This window comes from Oncorhynchus keta, chromosome 30 (genome assembly GCF_023373465.1).
Source record: "Oncorhynchus keta strain PuntledgeMale-10-30-2019 chromosome 30, Oket_V2, whole genome shotgun sequence".
NCBI classification, from domain to species: Eukaryota; Metazoa; Chordata; class Actinopteri; order Salmoniformes; family Salmonidae; genus Oncorhynchus; species Oncorhynchus keta.
Window position 1 is genome coordinate 48,009,194 of NC_068450.1, and position 21,039 is coordinate 48,030,232.

Sequence of the window (21,039 nt, forward strand, 5' to 3'; positions counted from 1 at the left end):
AAGAAAATAATGTACTTTTTACTCCATACATTTTCCCTGACATTCAAAATTATTTGTTACATTTTGAATGCTTAGCAGGACAGGAAAATGGTCCAATTTACACACTTATCAAGAGAACATCCCTGGTCATCTCTACTCCCTCTGATCTGGCTCACTCACTAAACACATGCTTTATTTGTAAATGGCGTCTGAGTGTTGGAGTGTGCCTCTGGCTATCCATAAATAAAATACAAAAACTATGCATTTGCTTAATATTAGGAATGTAAAGTTAATAAAACGTTTGATACTTAAGTGTAATTGCAAAAATGTACATTTACTTTTGATGCTTAAGTATATTTAAAACCAAATAGTTTTAGACTTTTTTTCTCATGTGGTATTTTACTTGGTCACTTTCACTTGAGTCATTTTCTATTAAGGTTTCTTTACTTTTACTGAAGTATGACAATTGGGCACTTTTTCCACCACTGGGTATCAATGGACATTCTACAGAGGAGATATTATGGCCCAGGCAGATCGATGGCTGTTTGATGCTTCTAATTTTTTGTCACAATCAGAACGATTGCAAACTTTTTCACACTGGGAATATTTTTTACATTACACAGGTCAGCTCTAGCCAAGTCTTACATATAGGCTGTCACAGCAGCACATTGTCAGATACAGTGGGGCAAAAAGTATTTAGTCAACCACCAATTGTGCAAGTTCTCCCACTTAAAAAGACGAGAGGCCTGTAATTGTCATCATAGGTACACTTCAACTATGACAGACAAAATGAGAAGAAAAAAAATCCAGAAAATCACGTACGATTTTTAATGAATTTATTTGGAAATTATGGTGGGAAATAAGTATTGTTAGTTGAGCTTACTTGAATTCTGATTACTTGTCAAAGGACACACAATGTTACAAATGTTACTGTAAATTCATGCAAATGGTCTCTCTGTTGCTTGTTTTCACTGTCAATCGTTAAAATGAGGTGGGGACCATTCCATTTCTATGGTGGGGAAAGCGACACGGCTGTCTGGTGGTGACGCCTCTTGGTGTCGGTGAAGCAAAGCAAAGGTTAGGGGAAAAAAGGAGAGAGAAAAAAAACTTGTTCCAAAATGGCGACGAAGATCTGCCTGTCCATTGGAAAACAATAGAAATAGCAAAGAGAGGCAGTTTGATTGTTGGTTGTCGCAATTACTTTTTTTGTTTTGCAGTCGACCTAACTGATTCGGGGTCGGGTTGTGTGTTCTATATGGACTACTTGTGAGAATTATTTTGAAAGTAGTCTGGTATCATGCTTTTGTTATAGTTAGCAAGCTATCAAGCTAGCTACATCCGTATCTTGTTGCAGTGTATGCTAGCTATCAAGTCACATTACTGCGATCTACGCCGAGGATCAGCTGTTAGCCAGGGAGAACCTAAGCAACATTACTTTAGCTAGCTAGTTGCAACGTAACTACTTTTGTTATTAGCGAGTTAACGTGGTTTTATATGTTGACGGTAATCGGTAACTTGACGTTTTGTCCTGCCTAGTTAGCAGAAGTTATATTCTAGATAAATTTAGCTTACTAGTATAAAATAACTGATCGTCACTTGCTTTAGCTAACTTTCACCATGAGAGTTTGTTGTAGACAAAGTTAGCTTTAGCCAGCAAGCTAACCAGCTCCGTGAAGTTGGGTAAGTAACGTTAGTCAGCGAGATTTCAATACATTTATAGTTTACTAATGTAAACTAGTGCAATGTTATGTTTGTTCTCCCGAATATAGTCCAGTTTAGCTAGTTAGAAGCTAACGTACAAGTTAAAGGTTTTTCTTACTCGAACTTTGGATATGTTTGACCAGAGGAATGTTATGGAGACTCATTGATTGAATACTATAGCCTTTTAGTAAGCAACTACCTACTGTAACGTTAGTTAGCTACATCTAACTAGGCACGTTATTCGTTCAACTCATATAATACGTATTTTCCATCAAATTAATTGAGCTCGCCTATTTCATATACATGACTTTGTTTCAACTTTTTCATTAAGGGAAAGGCGTGAATGAGTTTTTTTCGAATTTGGCTAGCTAGCCAATGCTGGGGCCTTTTGCTAGCCAGTTATTGCAATACTTTTTTTTCCACGATGCGACAGATAAGGTGCACTATATCTATTGCTAGTTAGCTAGGCCGTTTAGTAATATATCGTGATCGTATTTTACGCCTGTTTTCTTCTGGCTAGTGAGACTAAATGCCAACATTAGCAAGCCAAAGGTAGACTCTATGGAAGCACTAACGTTAGTTGATTCTCAAAGGTAGTGGGTATAAACGCCCACAACTAAAAAGGAACACATTAAGCATTTTATCCGGACTGTCGAAACCCGAGACCAGAGCTTAAAAACACACTCTTTATTGACGATGGCGGATTTTGTAGTGCCGCGACACAGTGCGGTGATGGAGCGACTCCGCCGTCGAATCGAGCTCTTCAGGAGGCATCACACCAGCTGCGAGAACCGCTACGACAGCACAACTATGGAGCGGCTGGAGATGGAACGGCAGCAGACCTTTGCACTGCACCAACGGTGCCTGCAAACCAAGGCCAAACGGTCGAGTAAGCACCGCCAGCCACAGCCAACCTCAGACCAGTCGGCGCAGAGAGGGTCAGGGACCGGCGGCAGCAACGCAGACCTAGCGGAGGGTGGAACGCCAGAGCAGAGCAGAAACAGCACTTTGATTGCGGTAAGTGCCTATTTCTGTAATACAGGGGGGTGGATGCAAATGCACGACAAAAAGCTGATAACAGCTCATTGGCAGTCATTGGATTATCTCATTCCTGCAGTATTTTTGTGTGTGTGGTGATAGCAAATAAATGTGTCTATAAGGAAAGCGCATTGCAATCATGTGCTTTGTGCTCTGCACATAGTGCTGTGATTAGCACGGAAGAGTTGTAGCCAGTAACGGGCGGGCTGGCTGGTTGCTGTCACATGATCTCAGTGGGCAAGTTCTTTTTGCATGTCCCGGTGCCCCAGTTGGCTGGATATTTATATTAAGGACCATTGGAGTGGTCTAAAATGTTGCTCCGCACAGCAGGGGCACAGGGCAATGCAGAATGAACTCGTCCAATGTTGTCATGCTGTGTTTACTAGTCTTTGGCTTGCTCCATCCATTCAGTTAATTCCACAAATGTTATGTGGCCAAACATACATTTCATGCAAGTGGATATGGAAAGAATTTAGGTTTTACAACGAGGCATATATACTGTCTGTTTGCTTTGGGATCAGACACAGTCTAGGAGGTCCTCTACAAGCTGGACTGTTGGATACAATTACAGATGAACATACTCCACATGTTGTCTCTGTGGTTGGTCCTCTTGTGGGTAGGAATTTCAGACAATATATCCACCATAGTATAATTAAAGCAACTTCGTCAAAGCGCTGGTAGTGCGTTCTGATTTCTCTCACCTGAGGCATGTGCAAAGACCATGTAAACACGTGCATGAGCTCGTCAAGTATGCATGCATTACTTGCATGTACATCCTCTGCGCATGATTCGGTTGATAAATATCCAAATGCGCTACCAGTGCTTTGACGAAGTTGGTTTAATTATACTTTCCTCTGGATATGTTGTCTTAAATTCCTACCCACAAAATAACAAACCACACAGACAACCGATAGAGTAAGTTCAAATGTAATTTTGTTCAATATTCTGTCTTGTAGAAGACACATTTCCAGAATCAAACACTGACAATCCCAGATGTAGATTTAGAAATTCAAATTCACTCTGGTCCCCCAGGCAAGCTCTTTCAGTGAAGTTGCGAGGTGTCTTCTAATATAAGTGGTCCATGTATTGTTGGCACTCATGTTTAATCACATCAATTTTTGTCATGGATAGGGTTGTGGCAGTCATGAAATTGCCAGCTGATGATTGTCATGCAGGTAACTGCCTGGTCTCACTAATTTACCTTTTAATGAACATAAACATGTTTAGCATCTCTGGCTTCCACGCATAGCCTACAAGACACTGATGTGGACCTTTTTGGAACATCTACAATTTAAAGTCTCAATCCATTTAATATAGCCTACACCATCACAGTAAATCAATTTAGGCAGGTCTAAAGAAACATTATGATATTGGGGCGGCAATGGTAGCCTAGTGGTTAGAGTGTTGGACTTGTAACTGAAAGGTTGCTAGATCAAATCCCCGAGCTGACAAGGTAAAAATCTGTCGTTTTGCCCCTGAACAAGGCAGTTAAACCACTGTTCATAGGCCCGTCATTGAAAATAAGAATTTGTTCTTAAATGACTTGCCTAGTTAAATAAAGGTAGATAAATAAATAAAAATGAAGAAAATGTAGGAAAACACATTTCAGTTGAATCCTTTACCTTATCTGGATATGCCATATGGCTGTGGTCTACACTAGTTTATTAACATTTAGCAGGCAAGATTTACTTATAATTCACGTGACACAATTTCATATTTTATAGTAAGAACAATACAATTTAACATAGCTGAATAAAATAGGAAGTATATTTTTCCCAAAAATATTTCTGAGGGAGTGCGTGAGTGTGGCTATTCTGTGTTGGGCGGTTAACAAAGAAATGGGTCCTCCTATATAATTTAATTTAGTTGTTTATGCAACTTTAGTTGTGATATAAAGTTTACACGGAACCCAAACCGGCTGCGCGCGTGCGCCATTGTGCACAAATGTATTTTGTCCCCCCCCACACCAAACGCAATCACGACACGCAGGTTAAAATATCAAAACAAACTCTGAATCAATTATATTAATTTGGGGACAGATTGAAAAGCAATTAAACATTTATGGCAATTTAGCTAGCTATCTTGTACTTGCTAGGTAATTTGTCCTATTTAGCTAGCTTGCTGTTGCTAGCTAATTTGTAATGGGATAAAAACAGTATGTTGTTATTTTACCTGAAATGCACAAGGTCCTCTACTCCGCCAATTAATCCACACAACGGTCAACTGAACCGTTTCTAGTCATCTCTCCTCCTTCCAGGCCTTTTCTTATCTTGATTTTATATTGTGATTGGCAACTTTCATAAATTAGGTGCATTACCTGTCACTGACCTTGTTCGTCTTTCAGTCACCCGCGTGGGTATAACCAATGCGGAGATGGCACCTGGGTACCTGCTTCTATAAACCAATGAGGAGATGGGAGAGGCAGGACTTGCAGCGCAATCTGCGTCACAAATAGAACTGACTTCTATTTTAGCCTTTGGCAAAGCAGATGCTCATTGGCGCGTGCAAGCAATGTGGGTGCAATAATAGAATAATATAGATTTCTAAATTTATTTTGCAACTGAGTGCTGTAGTCAGCCTGTAACGCTCTGTTTTGATTCCAAATACAGTCTAAGGCTACGAGACTAATGATGATTTGAAAAAAGTTGCGTGAAAGTCAATCGCGCTGCTCTGTTTCTTGCGCAGGCTGCACACACTTCAAATCAAATTGTATTGATCACATACACATGGTAAGCAGATGATAATGCGAGTGTAGCGAATGCTTGTGCTTCTATTTCCAACTAAGCAGTAATATCTAAAGAGTAATCTAACATTCACAACAATTACCGTATACACACAAATGTAAAGGGATGAAAAGAATATGCACATATAAATATATGGATTAGCGATGGCGTGCGGCAAACTGTTTTCACACACGATTGTGCAATGTCTGGGCTCATAGCGAATTGTGGACTCTTTTCCCACGGTTCTTTTTTATGCCAGCCAGATAGGCTACTCTGGTTGTAAAGCAAAACAATGTGCTATAATATTAGGAAAGTTTGGAAATAAATATGGAAAGCTGATCGATCCTCTTTTCAATAAAGGCCATCAGCTATTTTCGTATGCGATTGGAAATGTTGTGTGTAGTAACCCCAATTTCATTCCATGCATCAACCAGCTATGAGGACTAGAGGTGGACCGATTATTTGAGGACAAAAAAGCCGATACCGAGTAATCGTCCGTTTTTTAAATTTTTTAAAATATTTTTTTATTATTATTTTTATGTGTGTGTGTGTGTATATCTATCTCTCGGTCATTCCGATTAATCGGTTGACCTCTAATGAGGACCTGTCTCTCTGCGCAATAGGTAATCCTATTCTGCGGTCATGATTTGTGACTGTGGTGTGGCAGTATATACGGTCATTGTAACTACCTTCGTCATGAATTTCTAAATGATCAGAAGGCTGATGGCACAGCCAAAGTGGGATACACACTTCTCATGAGACGGTCGCATATTAAATGATTCGTTTCCTCTTTCTTGTGACTCGAAAGTAGCACTCAAGTATTCAATGAGTTCTTACACTTCCAGAACATTCTTGTCTTTTTCTATTACACAATTAACAAAAATAGAAACTCAACCATTTCCAATATTTTACTGAGTTACAGTTCAAATAAGAAAGTCAGTCAATTGTAATGAATGGGAATACAAATATGCATCTGTTGGTCACAGATACCTTAATAAAAATGGGTGTGGATCATAAAACCAGACAGTATCTGTAGTGACCACCATTTGCCTCATTCAGTGTGACAACTCCTTCGATTAGATTTGATCAGGCTGTTGATTGTGGCCTGTGGAATGTTGTCCCAATTCTCTTCAATGGCTGTGCAAAGTTGCTGGATATTGGCGGGAACTGTAACCCGCTGTTGAACACGTCAATCCAGGGCATCCCAAACATGCCCAAATTGTATTTGTCACATGCGCCGAATTCAACAGGAGTAGACCTCACAGTGAAATTTTTACTTACAAGCCCTTAAACAACAACGCAGTTTTAAGAAAAACACCTAAAAATAAAGTTACTAAAGATTAAAGAGCATCAGTAAAATAACAATAGCTAGGCCATATACAGGGAAAATGGGTGACATGTCTGAGTATGTAGGCCATGAAATAACTGGGACATTTTCAGCTTCCAGAAATTGTGTACAGATCCGTGCGACATTATCATGTTGAAACACGAGATGATGGCGGCGGATGAATGGCACGACAAAGGGGCCTCAGGATCTCCTCACGGTATCTCTGTGCATTCAATTTGGCATCGATAAAATGCAATTGTGTTCGTTGTCCGTAGCTTATACCTGCCCATACCATAACCCTACCTCCACCATTAGGCACTCTGTTCACAACGTTGACATCAGCAAACCGTTTGTGCAAACTGTTTCATCAGCTATCTGGGTGGCTGGTCTCAGACAACCCTATAGGTGAGGAAGCCAGATGTGGAGGTCCTGGGCTGTGCGAGGTTACACGCGGTCTGCGGTTGTGATGCCGGTTGGACGCATTGCCAAATTCTCACAAAATGACGGAGACTGCTTATGGTAGAGAATTTAAGATTAAATTATCTGGCGACAGCTCTGGTGGACATTCCTGCAGTCAGCATTCCAGTTGCACGCTCCCACTTGAGACATCTGTGGCATTGTTACGGAACGGCACATTTTAGTGGCATTATTGTCCACAGCACAAGGTGCACCTGTGTAATGATCATGCTGTTTAATCAGCACCTTGATATGCCACACCTGTCAGATTGATGGATTATCTTGACAAAGGAGAAATGCTCATGAACGGGGATGTAAATTTTTTTTGCACAAAATGTTTGAGAAATAAGCTTTTTGTGCTTCTGGGATCTTTTATTTCAGTTCATGAAACATGGGACCAACACTTTACATGTTTTACATTGCTATTTTGTGCAGTGTATCTGGGCCTGTTTCTTTCCAAAATCAATCAAGCACCTTACAGTGAAATGCTTACTTATAAGCCCTTAACCAACAATGCGCTTTTAAGAAAAAATACCAAAACAAGGTGAGAAATAAAAATAACATAATTAAAGAGCAACAGTAAAATAACAATAGCGAGGCTATATAAACAGGGGATGCCGGTAGAGTCATTGTGCGGGGGTACCGGTTGGTCGAGGTAATATGTACATACAGGTACAGTTATTAAAGTGACTATTTGTAGATGATTAACAGAGTAGCAGCAGTGTAAAAGGGGTGGGGGGGACAATGCAAATAGTCTGGGGTAGACATTTGCTTAGATAGATGTTCAGGAGTCTGATGGCTTGTTTAGAAGCCTCTTGGATCGAGACTTGGGGCTTGGGCAAAGCTTGCCATGCGGAAGCAGAGAGAACAGTCTATGACTAGTGTGGCTTAATTAACTTCTAATCAACTGTGGGGGGGAAACCCTGCTTCCTCCATTGTTTTCAGTGATGATTAAAGGCTTCCGCATGCTTCCCAGACATTTCTAAAGAGTTTGCGGATATATTATGAGAACATTTTGAGGTTTAGGTCATTTTTTACAATTGCAACAATACTGAATGAACACTCATTTTAACTTAATAATACATCAATAAATAAATTTAGCCTCAAATGAAACGTATTCAATTTGGTTTAAATAATGCAAAAACAAAGTGTTGGAGAAGAAAGTAAAAGTGCAATATGTACCATGTAAGAAAGCTAACGTTTCAGTTCCTTGCTCAGAACATGAGAACATATGAAAGCTGGTGGTTCCTTTTAACATGAGTCTTCAATATTCCCAGGTAAGAAGTTTTAGGTTGAAGTTATTATAGAAATTATAGGACACTTTCTCTCTATACGATTTGTATTTAATGTACCTTTGACTATTGGATATTCTTATAGGCACTTTAGTATTGCCAGTGTAACAGTATAGCTTCCGCCCCTCTCCTCGCCCCTACCTGGGCTCGAACCAGGAACACATCGACAACAGCCACCCTCGAAGCAGCGTTAAGATTGAATCCCCGAGCTGACAAGTTAAAAATCTGTCATTCTGCCCCTGAACAAGGCAGTTAACCCACCGTTCCATGGTTGTCATTGAAAATAAGAATGTGTTCTTAACCGACTTGCCTAGTGAAATAAAGGTGAAAAAAAAATGGCCAAATCAGTGTCCAAAAATACCGATTTCCGATTGTTAGGAAAATTGTCGCTGAGTTACAGTAGTTCTGCATGGAAGAGTGGGCCAAAATTCCTCTACAGTGACGTACGAGACTGATCAACAACTAAAGGAAGCGTTTGGTTGGAGTCATTGCAGCTAAAAGTGGCATCGTTTTTCACATGGGGGTAGTGGATGTTGCATAACTGTGTTTATGAAAAAATGAAATAAGTATTGTTCACTCATGTTCCCTTTATCTACTACTAGGTTTTGGTTTAAGATCTGATAACAATCAGTATAAAACAATATGCAAAAGTAGATAATTAGGAAGGAGTCAAATATTTTCACAGCACTGTACATGTAAGTGGGTGTAATGACCCCACCTGAATCATTTTGCCTTGTCTCTGAGAAACAAGTACTGTTTTTAAGCCACAACCCAGGCCTCAGTTACGGCCCAGTAGGAATTGGCCGCTACCCACCATTTGGGCCACAGCTGCAATAATAGGACAATGACAAGTCTCTGAATGATGACTCAGGAGTATTAAATCCAACTCTGCCCACTGCTCTGAGCCTCTGGCTCATCATTGCTCTCAGTGCCCATTCCTGATGCCACATAATGCCATAGTTGAGCGCTTCCGCTGGGGTGTGTAATCAAGCCACTGGGCGGAACTTGACTCTTTTGCTGATGCACATCATAACCTAGGCATCATGTCAGTTACTAAAACATGTCTAAATTCCCAGTGCTAACTAGCCCGCTCGTGGCACAATGCTAGCAAGCCAACTAGCCTGTCAGTAACCTATTAACAGGGCTCCGCTCCAGCCTGGCCAGTAAGTATGAGGTTAAACGCTTGTACTATAAACGCCCCCCAGCTCGCCGCTCTGTTCCGCACCTGCACAATCCAGGGAGGCCCATTGTGGCCATGCCGGTGGCTTCAAAGGCAAAACGGGCACGCTGTCAGTGCTGGCCCCGGTGTTTGTAATTCAGCATGCTCCCCTCCTTGGCGCTAGCTCTTTTGTTGTAGGTCCTACTCCGCCTATACACATGCTAATTCGTTTCATGTGGATTCAGGTTGGTGGTGGTAGTTGTAGCAACAGTGGTGGATGCTCGGAAGAAGGTGGGGTGGGGAGGGGAGCAGGGGGAAGACGGACCAGTTTTTCAGGTTCATAAAGCACTGGAATGAGTCACTAGACTTGCTGCTCTCTCCCTTTCTCTCCTCCGGTGGTGTGAGGGTGTTAGGCCGCACACCGACCTGGCATCGTCTATGATTTCAGTGGCATTGTTGCACTAAAACAGAGATGGGTAACTTTGATAGGGTTAGGGCTCGTGTCTGTATACCACATAATTTTGGCTCGAGTCTCAAATGCACTATCTTAACTGGGAGATATGTAAGTTGGGGTGACTAGGTGTCACCTAAAACTTTATTAATTCAATCAGCTTTGAAATCAGAAATGGTTTGCGTTATCACAAACGAGGTACCAGAGTAGTGTATTGATGTTAGCTTCAGCTGTAAGCTAGCAAGGAAAGTTAGCCTACAGAGGTGTAAGCTACCGGTATCTTCTTGCAATCAAATCACATTTTATTGGTCGCATGCACATATTTAGCAGATGTTATTGAGTGTAGTGAAATTCTCACGTTGTTTTCCCCCACATTGTAAAGTGTTCTAGCCTGTGTTGCAAACGACAATTACGTTTCAACATTTATGCTGTGTTTCATTAGTCAAGTGGGTTAACGTCTGTGCAGCATAATTGGTGATGCACCCCAGACTCCGAGTGAGTGCAGTGGTTCCTCAGGATAGGCTAGAGCTACCAATGAGTAGGTGGAGCAGGCACGGTGTGCTATAGCTAAGGGGACATCTGCTGCGCTGACGGACTTGATCCTCTCGATCAGTAGATTATTTATACATTTTTTTTAACCTTTAACGAGGCAAGTCAGTTAACAAATTCTTATTTTCAATGACTGCCTAGGAACAGTGGGTTTCACTGCCTTGTTCAGGGGCAAAAGGACAGATTTTTACCTTGTCAGCTCGGGGATTCGATCTTGCAACCTTTCGGTTACTAGTCCAACGCTCTAACCCCTAGATTACCTGCCGCCCCATGAGACACATTTTACAGTACCCAAAAAGTTCTAGATTCAATGTACCGTAGTTTTGGTAAACCGTGCAACACCAGTGATGTTCCATATCTTCATGTGTTCACCCAGGTATTTATATCTTAGCTTTATCTCCACTTTACTGATTGAACTTGGCCTCTGGTGACAATCTCAGTCAAAAGCAGTGTGGTAGTATTCAGCATGTATGTTGATTGTGTGGTACTAATGTTTGTCGTTGTTTGCTCTAGTTGCAGGAGTCGGTGAAGAGGAAGCTGGAGAGCGCCAGCTCCCCTGTTCAAGTCAACGGCTTCAGCGATGGCTACCCCTCGTCCAAGAAGTCCTGCCTGGACAATGACCCATCCAACGGCGGCATCCCCACGCACTCGCCTCTGGACTCCAAGCACGGCATCGGCGCTGACTCGCTCATACCCAACGGGATCCACCGGCCTGGTGGTGAGCCCGGTGGGGACTCCTCGGGGGAGCAGGAGTTCTTGCTCAAAGAGATGAAGCAGGAGCCCATGGATGACATCTTGCCCTGTATGCTGCCGTCAGGGGGCGGAGCCAGCAACAGCCTCTTCCCTGACCTCAACCTCAACGAGCAGGAGTGGATGGAGCTCATGGAGGAGCTCAACCGCTCTGTGGCCTATGAGGACATCCAGGACATCCTCAACGATGGCTTCGAGGATCGCAAGGACTCCCCTGAGCTGGCCGGACCCACCCCAGGGACATGTGCACAGTCTGGGGGAGCAACGCAGGGAGGGGGAACCTCACAGGGAGGCCTCCTGCCTCCAGACCTGGCCAGCATTAAGACTGAGTTCTCCCCGGCCTCCGCTGCTTTCGAGCAAGACTCTGGCACCGGCTCGCCGCATGTTAGGCCAACGTCATCGGGGACGCCCATGCAGCGCTCACCGGCAGCGGCTACCACCACTGCCTCCTCCCCGGCCCTGTCCCAACCCCTCAGCCAGCAGCCTCCCCCATCCAGGCAACTCCCTCCCCAGAACCACCACCTCCCCCCGGGGCCCGTCTCCAAAGACCTGTCCCCTGCCCAGCAGCTCCAACAGCTAGCCGCACATCAACAGAGAGCCCAGCAGATGCAATCCCAGCTTCAACAGCAGCAACACGCTCAGAAACCGCAGCAAAACCAAAAACAGCAACAACCGCAGCAAGCACCCAAATTCCACACCGCTGGATCCCACCCTCAGTCTTGGCCCCCCCAGTCGGCCCCGTCTCGAAGCCCCCTAGGGGGCTCCTACGGCCTGGAGAAGCCCACCAGCCCCTCCCTCTACCCCCAGGACTTCCCCAACAAGCCCCAGCTGATGATACCCGCACAGCCCAACAAGGGCTCACCCAAAGCTGCAGCCGGCGGGTACCTGCAGCCCGGGGGCCCCCACCCCAACATGCTTGGCCACCCTGTCGCAGTACCAGGTGCCCTGCTCAGCCACCCTGCAGCAGCAGGCCCTGGGGGCCCGGGCTCTGCCATGCTCAACTACAGCAACACCAAGCCCCTGTCCCACTACGAGGCGTCGACCCAGGGGCCACCACGGGGCCCGCCTAGTGCCCAGAGCCAGAACAAGGCGGTGATGCTATCGCTTCTCAGGCAGCAGCAGCAGATGAAGCAGAAGCAAGGCCTGCCCTTCAGACCACACCTACCCCACGGCCAGGTAAGACTGCAGCTCATCCTCGACAACTCACCATGGCAATTATCACAAGAGTTCTCATTTTTTAAACATTATTTCTATTTGACTAGCTTTGATACCATGGTGTTGGCTTAAAATGTATTCTATAGCAGAGTCAAAAGCTTAGTGATTAGAGTCAAGGATCCAAATAGAAACATCAATATCAGCACTCTACTGCACACATTCTGGTTTTTCATTTAAAAAAAACTTCCATCCTATTTTTGGGACGTTTTAGTCTTTCTGATAATGTTCAGGCTTTGCCATGGGGGTACAAAAATGGCAATCAAATATTTTCTTTATCAGAGGGTATTATCTTAACAGCTCGATTTGGCTCCTTTGCCTGTAAATGTTGACCAAAAAGGCCATTATTTTATGTCACATCTTTCATTGAGCACGATATTATCCTGATAAGTATCAGTATACTTCTCTAGAGGTTCCTACACAAGTACATTTTCATTTTCTGTATTTAAACATGCAAAATAATGAAATGTATTGTACCCTTCTTTCACACCATGGGCTCAGATTGCTTTGCTCTGCTTACTTAAAGAAGGTCCCTCCCCCAATTGATACATTCTAACTTCTGCACCTCATTGGATTGTTTACAGACATGTCATCACATTGTCATGTGTAGGAAATTAAACATTAACATTCAAGTCTTTGGCAACAGCTGTGGTGGACATTCTTGCAGTCAGTATGTCAATTGCACGCTCCCTCAACTTGAGACGTCTGTGGCATTGTGTTGTGTGACACAACTGCATATTTTAGTGTGTTTTTTGTTGTTGTCCCCAGCACAAGGTAAACCTGTGTAATGATCATGCTGTTTAAACAGCTTCTGTTTAATCAGGATTATCTTGGCAAAGGAGAAATGCTCACTATCAGGGATGTAAACAAATTTGTGCAACGTTTTCTAATGCATATGGGAAATTTCATCTTTTGTTTGAGCTCATGAAACATGGCACCATCTTTTTTTTAAATGTTTATATAAATGTTGCATTTTGTATTTTTGTGCAGTGTACATGTCCATGCATACCCTTTCAGGTAAAACATTAAATTCAGTGTTTGCCTTCTATTTAGCTAATTAATGATTGGTTATGCATAATAAGCTTCTAACTTATAGCCTCTCTTTTTTTGCACAATATGCACACACCTCTGCTCAGCTGCCCTCCTTAAAAAAACACACCTTAGCTCTTGGAGTCCCATGCAGGAACAGCAAGATTACAAGAGTTTGCTGGACATGTTTGTTGTTGCATTTATTCTACCAATAGACTGCTGAAGAGGGAAGCAAGCTCTTTTTTTGCTGAATGGTAAATACAGCATTCAATAGAACTCTCAGGTAGTTTGAACGAAGAGTGAACGCGTGATTGAGGTAGGCAGTTATTTGTTCAGACCAACAACCATTCAATCTTAGTGAAGAGAAGTGAAAGCGTCTAATTCATGTCCTATATTATTCAACTGTCATTAGAATGATGAAGATGAGGACAACGCAACTTATTTAATTGTTGAAGGTGAGGTAGGGATGAAGCAACTGAGGGAGAAAGAGGTAAGCTAATAATGGTAAATATTATGAAAGGTGTATATGTGCGTCCGCCCTACTACTTATACAAGTAGGCCCCATTTTCAGAATTCAAATCAAATTTGCTAGCCTACACTTGTGACTTTGTTGGCTGCATGTGCTGCACCAGAATCCAATGTTGTCTTCTGATTGATCATGGTTTGAACGATGTCTGTATAATACAGTACAGTAATACAGTTCACACACAAAAAAAAGATCTAGTCTACTGGAGCTAGTTAGCTATATGTTCTCCTGGGTAAATAAATGTATCTAAATCTATGGGCTTTTATGTTTTTCTGTTGTGCGTAATGTGCAGTAGCCTATATCATACAGTGCCGTGCGAAAGTATTCGGCCCCCTTGAACTTTGCGACCTTTTGTCACATTTCAGGCTTCAAACATAAATATATAACAGATTTTTTTTGTGAAGAATCAACAACAAGTGGGACACAATCATGAAGTGGAACGACGTTTATTGGATATTTCAAACTTTTTTAACAAATTAAAAACTGAAAAATTGGGCGTGCAAAATTATTCAGCCCCCTTAAGTTAATACTTTGTAGCGCCACCTTTTGCTGCGATTACAGTTGTAAGTCGCTTGGGGTATGTCTATCAGTTTTGCACATCGAGAGACTGAAATTTTTTCCCATTCCTCCTTGCAAAACAGCTGGAGCTCAGTGAGGTTGGATGGAGAGCATTTGAACAGCAGTTTTCAGTTCTTTCCACAGATTCTCGATTGGATTCAGGTCTGGACTTTGACTTGGCCATTCTAACACCTGGATATGTTTATTTTTGAACCATTCCATTGTAGATTTTGCTTTATGTTTTGGATCATTGTCTTGTTGGAAGACAAATCTCTGTCCCAGTCTCAGGTCTTTTGCAGACTCCATCAGGTTTTCTTCCAGAATGGTCCTGTATTTGGCTCCATCCATCTTCCCATCAATTTTAACCATCTTCCCTGTCCCTGCTGAAGAAAAGCAGGCCCAAACCATGATGCTGCCACCACCATGTTTGACAGTGGGGATGGTGTATTCAGGGTGATGAGCTGTGTTGCTTTTACGCCAAACATAACGTTTTGCATTGTTGCCAAAAAGTTCAATTTTGGTTTCATCTGACCAGAGCACCGTCTTCCACATGTTTGGTGTGTCTCCCAGGTGGCTTGTGGCAAACTTTAAACAACACTTTTTATGGATATCTTTAAGAAATAGCTTTCTTCTTGCCACTCTTCCATAAAGGCCAGATTTGTGCAATATATGACTGATTGTTGTCACATGGACAGAGTGTCCCACCTCAGCTGTAGATCTCTGCAGTTCATCCAGAGTGATCATGGGCCTCTTGGCTACATCTCTGATCAGTCTTCTCCTTGTATGAGCTGAAAGTTTAGAGGGACGGCCAGGTCTTGGTAGATTTGCAGTGGTCTGATACTCCTTCCATTTCAATATTATCACTTGCACAGTGCTCCTTGGGATGTTTAAAGCTTGGGAAATCTTTTTGTATCCAAATCCGGCTTTAAACTTCTTCACAACAGTATCTCGGACCTGCCTGGTGTGTTCCTTGTTCTTCATGATGCTCTCTGCGCTTTTAACGGACCTCTGAGACTATCACCGTGCAGGTGCATTTATACGGAGACTTGATTACACACAGGTGGATTGTATTTATCATCATTAGTCATTTAGGTCAACATTGGATCATTCAGAGATCCTCACTGAACTTCTGGAGAGAGTTTGCTACGCTGAAAGTAAAGGGGCTGAATAATTCTGCACGCCCAATTTTTCAGTTTTTGATTTGTTAAAAAAGTTTTAAATATCCAATAAATGTCATTCCACTTCCTGATTGTGTCCCACTTGTTGATTCTTCACAAAACAATTCAGCTTTATATATTTATGTTTGAAGCCTGAAATGTGACAAAAGGTCGCAAAGTTCAAGGGGGCCGAATACTTTCGCAAGGCACTGTATATATGTATTGGATAATGGCACAATCATTTGTTTTTTTGGGGGGCTTGGGCTCATTAAATGTTGTTCATGTTTGGCTCATAAAATATATTTAATATGTGGCTCATCAGGCTCAGGTAGCATCAGATTTGAATTTGTATCTAGACATTATGTTCTTTTGAATGACACTTCCGGGTTTGGCTCGAAATACCGGGTTACCCGGGAGAAGTGATTTATTCTCTGGTTGGAGCAGGGGGATAATATTCAACCCTACTTGAGGGCAACGATGTGCAGTAGAGGGTTAAGCTATATTAGCATTCTGAATAACTGTTAAGCTAGATGTCAACAAGTGTATACAAAGGACTTGGACTTGGGACATGACTTGGTTATGGTCATCACCCAAGCCTAACATTCATTTCACTCTGTGTGACTGGGAGAGTTGGAGCCATCCACATTCCCAACAAGGGAAAGGCTCAACGCATGTTTTATGCTGACATCAGCAAATAGCATTACAACTGAGGCATAAAGAACATTCCAAGGCCGTGTTGTGTTCACACACTCCCCCAGTGCTACAATGCTGGTGAATGACGGGAGTCTCACGTCGAAGCAAAACAATGGTAAACAATAAGGGCTTGTTAAAAATGAGCAATGGAGTTGTCTGGCTTGCCCTTACAGTTTAAAAGAACGGCTCCAAAGAAAGACCTCTTGTTTTCAACATTTTTGCTTACGTAAAGAACCACAGACCAATTGATAGCCTAGATTAGCATTACATTTGGTAACTTATGATCAACACATACACATTATTTGATTGTACTGTACATTTCTTGCATTCACTGCATTTTAAATTACTATTACTGAAGTTGTAGGCCTCCTCGGCTAATTGTTTTTGACAACCTCGCGGATGAAGCATACTGCTTGTAGGCCTAGTTGATGGTGATTCTAGGGCCTAGAAGGGTTTTTTGTTAGTCAACAAACACAACCCCACACACTGTCCTCAGTTTTTGTTCTTACAAGTCTGGCACGGACCCCATGGTTCCAAAGGACTGTGTGTGTGTCTGGGTCAAGCAGCTGGTTGCTAAGGCGCTGGCGTGCAGGCTCCCACGGGGGCTTGGGTTGTGGTGGAGGGGGGGACCGGGGAGGGGACAGCCATGACAAAGCAGCCTTTCATTTATCCCTCCCTCATGTCCTCACCAGTGTATTTTAGGAGTAGCCCCCACCTTCCTCTCAGTACTCTCTCTCTATTTAAATATAGCTGCTGCTAACCCACTTGTATTTTTCCTTTCTCGCGAGAGGGGACTCCGTTCCTCTCTTCCCCCTCAACTGTGTCTGTGGTGTGTGGACGGACCCCTGCTGGAGCTCCAGGCCTCAGGCTAACCCCTGATATCTCTGCCCAACCTTCCAGACGTTTCTTTGGAGGTGGTTGCCACACTGACTAAGCTCAGGCTTAACACTAGTTGTTCCATCTCGGAAATTGTTTCTGTAGTTAGAAACTCAAGATTTCCTGCAACATTTTGTTGAAGTATAATTTGATCTCAGAAAATAGGCTAATTGATTTCGACCATATGATACCAACAGGCTAAGAGTTTCTATCTACATGCCATCAGACTGCAGAGCAGTTGAACTGGACTGACCACCTGTTTGATTCTCTGCACCTTAGATCACACACACGCATGCATGCAGTGCATTCAGAAAGTTTTCAGGCCCCTTCCCTTTTTTCCTAATTTTGTTACGTTACAGCCTTATTCTAAAATGGATAAATAAAAATACATCCTCAATCTTCACACTACCCCATAATGACATACTCTAAATTGAGCTCAGGTGCATCCTGTTTACATTGATAATCCTTGATGTTTCTACAACTTGATTGGAGTCTACCTGTGGTAAATTCAATTGATTGGACATGATTTGGGAAGGCACACACCTGTCTATATAAGGTCCCACAGTTGACAGTGCATGTCAGAGCAGAAACCAAGCCATGAGGTCGAAGGAATTGTCCATAGAGCTCCGAGACAGGATTGTGTCGAGGCACATGTCTGGGGAAGGGTACCAAAATAATTCTGCAGCATTGATAGGTCCCAGAGAACACAGTGGCCTCCATTCATAAATGGAATAAGTTTAGAACCACCAAGACTCTTCCTAGAGCTGGCCGCCCGGCCAAACTGAGCATTCGGGGGAGAAGGGCCTTGGTCAGGAAGGTGACTAACAACTCTATGGTCACTCTGACAGAGCTCCAGAGTTCCTCTAGAGATGGGAGAACCTTCCCGAAGGACAACCATCTCTGCAGCACTCTACCAATCAGGGTTTCATGGTAGAGTGGCCAGACGGAAGACACTCCTCAGTAAAAGGCACCTAAAGGACTCGGACCATGAGAAACAAGATTCTTTGGTATGATGAAACCAAGCTTGAACTCTTTGGCCTGAATACCAAGCATCAAGTCTGGAGGAAACCTGGCACCATCCCTACGGTAAGTCGTGGTGGCAGCATGGATGGAAACCTGCTCCAGATTGCTCAGGACCTCAGACGGGTGAAGGTTGACCTTCCATCATGAAGGAGTGACAATGCTAGAGTGACTTCGGGTTAAGTCTCTGAATGTCCTTGAGTGACCCAGTCAGAGCTCAGACTTGAAACTGATCGAACATCTCTGGAGAGACCTGACAATTACAGTGCACCGACGCTCCCCATCCAACCTGACCAAGCTTTAGAGGATCTTCAGAGAAGAATGGGGAAAATCTCCCCAAATACAGGGCTGAATAACTTGTAGTGTCATACCCAAGAAGATTCAAAGCTGTATTTGCTGCCAAAGGTGCTTCAACAAAGTACAGAGTAAAGGGCCTGAATACTTTTTAAACATTTCTAAAAACCTGTTTTTGCTTAGTCATTATGGAGTATTATATGTAGATTCTAAAATCAATTTTAGAATAAGGCTGTAACAAAATGTGGAAAAGGTCAAAGGGTCTGAATACTTTCCTAACACTGTTTACACTGAGTGTACAAAACATTAGGAATACCTGCTCTTTGTATTACATAGCTTTCACCTGGTCAGTCAATGGTCCCTTACTGATGTCACCTGTTAAATCTGCTTCAATCAGTGTAGATGAAGGGGAGGAGACAGGGTAAAGAAGGATTTTTACATCTAGAGACATGGATTGTGTGTGTGCAATTCAAAGGATGAATGAGCAAGACAAAATATTTAGGTGCCCTTTGAACGGAGTATGGTTGTAGATGCCAGGTGCACCGGTGTCAACTGCAACGCTGTCAGGCTTTTCACGCTCAATAGTTTCCCGTGTGTATCAAGATTGGTCCACCACCCAAAGGATATCCAGCCAATTTGACAACTCTGGGATAGTTCACATAAATTACAAAATGACCCGTTTGTGTGTCCAGAGTGGTGCAGCGGTCTAAGGCATTGCATCGTGGTGTTGCGGCCTCACTAAGGCTTGGGGTTCGATCACAGTCTGTGTCATTACCGGCTGTGACCGGGAGTCCCATAGGGCCCGCACAATTGGCCAAGCATTGTCCGGGTTCGGGGAGGGTTTGGCCCGGGGGGCTTTACTTGGCTTATCGTGCACTAGCGACTCATTGTGGCGGGTCAGGCGCCTGCAGGCTGACTTTGGTCATCAGTTTAACTGTTTCCTCTGACACATTTGTGCAGCTGGCTGCCAGGTTAAGCAAGTTGCTGTTAAGAAGCGTGGTTTGGCGGGGCATGTATCAGAGGACACATGACTCGACCTCCGCCTCTCCTGAACCCGTTGGGGAGTTGCAGCGATGAGAAGATATCTCAATTCCCCCCAAATAAAATACATGGCCCCAGTACCTTGTAAGCAGTCTATGGACAAGGTACACTCCATGACCAACAGTATGTGAACACCTGCATGTCGAACATCTCATTCTAAAATCATGGGCATTAATATGAAGTTGGTCCCCCCACTGCTGCTATATTAGCCTCCACTCTTCTGGGAAGGCGTTCCACAAGATGTTGGAACTTTGCTGTGGGGACTTGCTTCCATTCAGCCAAGAGCGTTTGTTGAGGTCGGGCACTGATGTTGAGTGATTAGGCCTGGCTCCCAATCCGCGTTACAATTCTTCCCAAATGTGTTCAATGGGGTTGAGGTCACGGCTCTGTGCAGGCCAGTCAAGTTCTTCCACACTGATCTCAACAAACCATTTCTGTATGGACCTTGCTTTGTGCAAGGTCGGTGTGGAAGGCACTGTCATGCAGAAACAGGAAAGGGCCTTCCCCAATCTGTTGCAACAAAGTTTGGAGCACAGAATCGTCTAGTCTAGTATGTCATTTTATGCTGTAGCTTTAAGATTTCTCTTCACTGAAACTAAGGAGCCTAGCCCGAACCATAAACAGATTTGTCCGCTGGACTGCGTGATGGTAAAGCGTGATTCATCACTCGAACACATTTCCACTGCTCCAGAGTCCAGTGGCGGCGGGCTTTACATCACTTCAGACAATGCTTGGCATTGCGCATGGTGAGGCTTGTGTGAGGCTGCTCGGCCATGGAAACCCATTTCATAAAGCTCCCGAAGAACAGTTATTGTGCTGACGTTGCTTCCAGATGCAGTTTAGAACTCGCTAGTGTGTTGCAACCAAGGAGAGAATTATTTTTTTTTGCGCTGTGCGCTTCAGTGGTCCTATTCTGTGAGCTTGTGTGGACTAACACTTAGCGGCTGAGATGTTGTTGCTCTTAGACTGTTACACTTCACAATAACCGTACTTAAAATTGACGGGCAGCTCTAGCAGTGTAGAAATTGTACAAATGTTATTGTTGGAAAGGTGGCACGTTGAAACGCACAGCTCTTCAGTAATGCCATTCTATTGCCAGTGTTTGTCTATGGAGATTGCATGGGAGTGTGCTTGATTTTGTGCAAAATAGCTTAAATCACTCATTTGAAGGGGTGTCCACATATTTTTTTGTGTATATGTAGTGTATG

At 43.3% G+C, this 21,039-nt stretch overlaps 1 protein-coding gene across 4 annotated transcripts in view; it reads left to right on the forward strand.

The window, feature by feature from the left end:
* Positions 1-988: 988 nt before the first annotated feature.
* maml1 (mastermind-like transcriptional coactivator 1) overlaps positions 989-21,039 on the forward strand; it is a 35,769-nt gene continuing 15,718 nt past the window's right edge. For 2 of the 4 annotated variants that reach the window (XR_004821423.2, XM_035744552.2), the window contains exons 1-2: positions 990-2,697; positions 11,189-12,601. Coding sequence is in view for 3 of the 4 variants with exons in the window: in XM_035744552.2 (XP_035600445.1) it covers positions 2,377-2,697; positions 11,189-12,601 (1,734 nt within the window). In the remaining variant the exon portion in view is untranslated. Of the gene's footprint in view, positions 2,698-11,188; positions 12,602-21,039 lie in introns of all 4 variants that reach the window. The other 2 variants (XM_035744553.2, XM_035744554.2) reach the window with 2 other exon arrangements.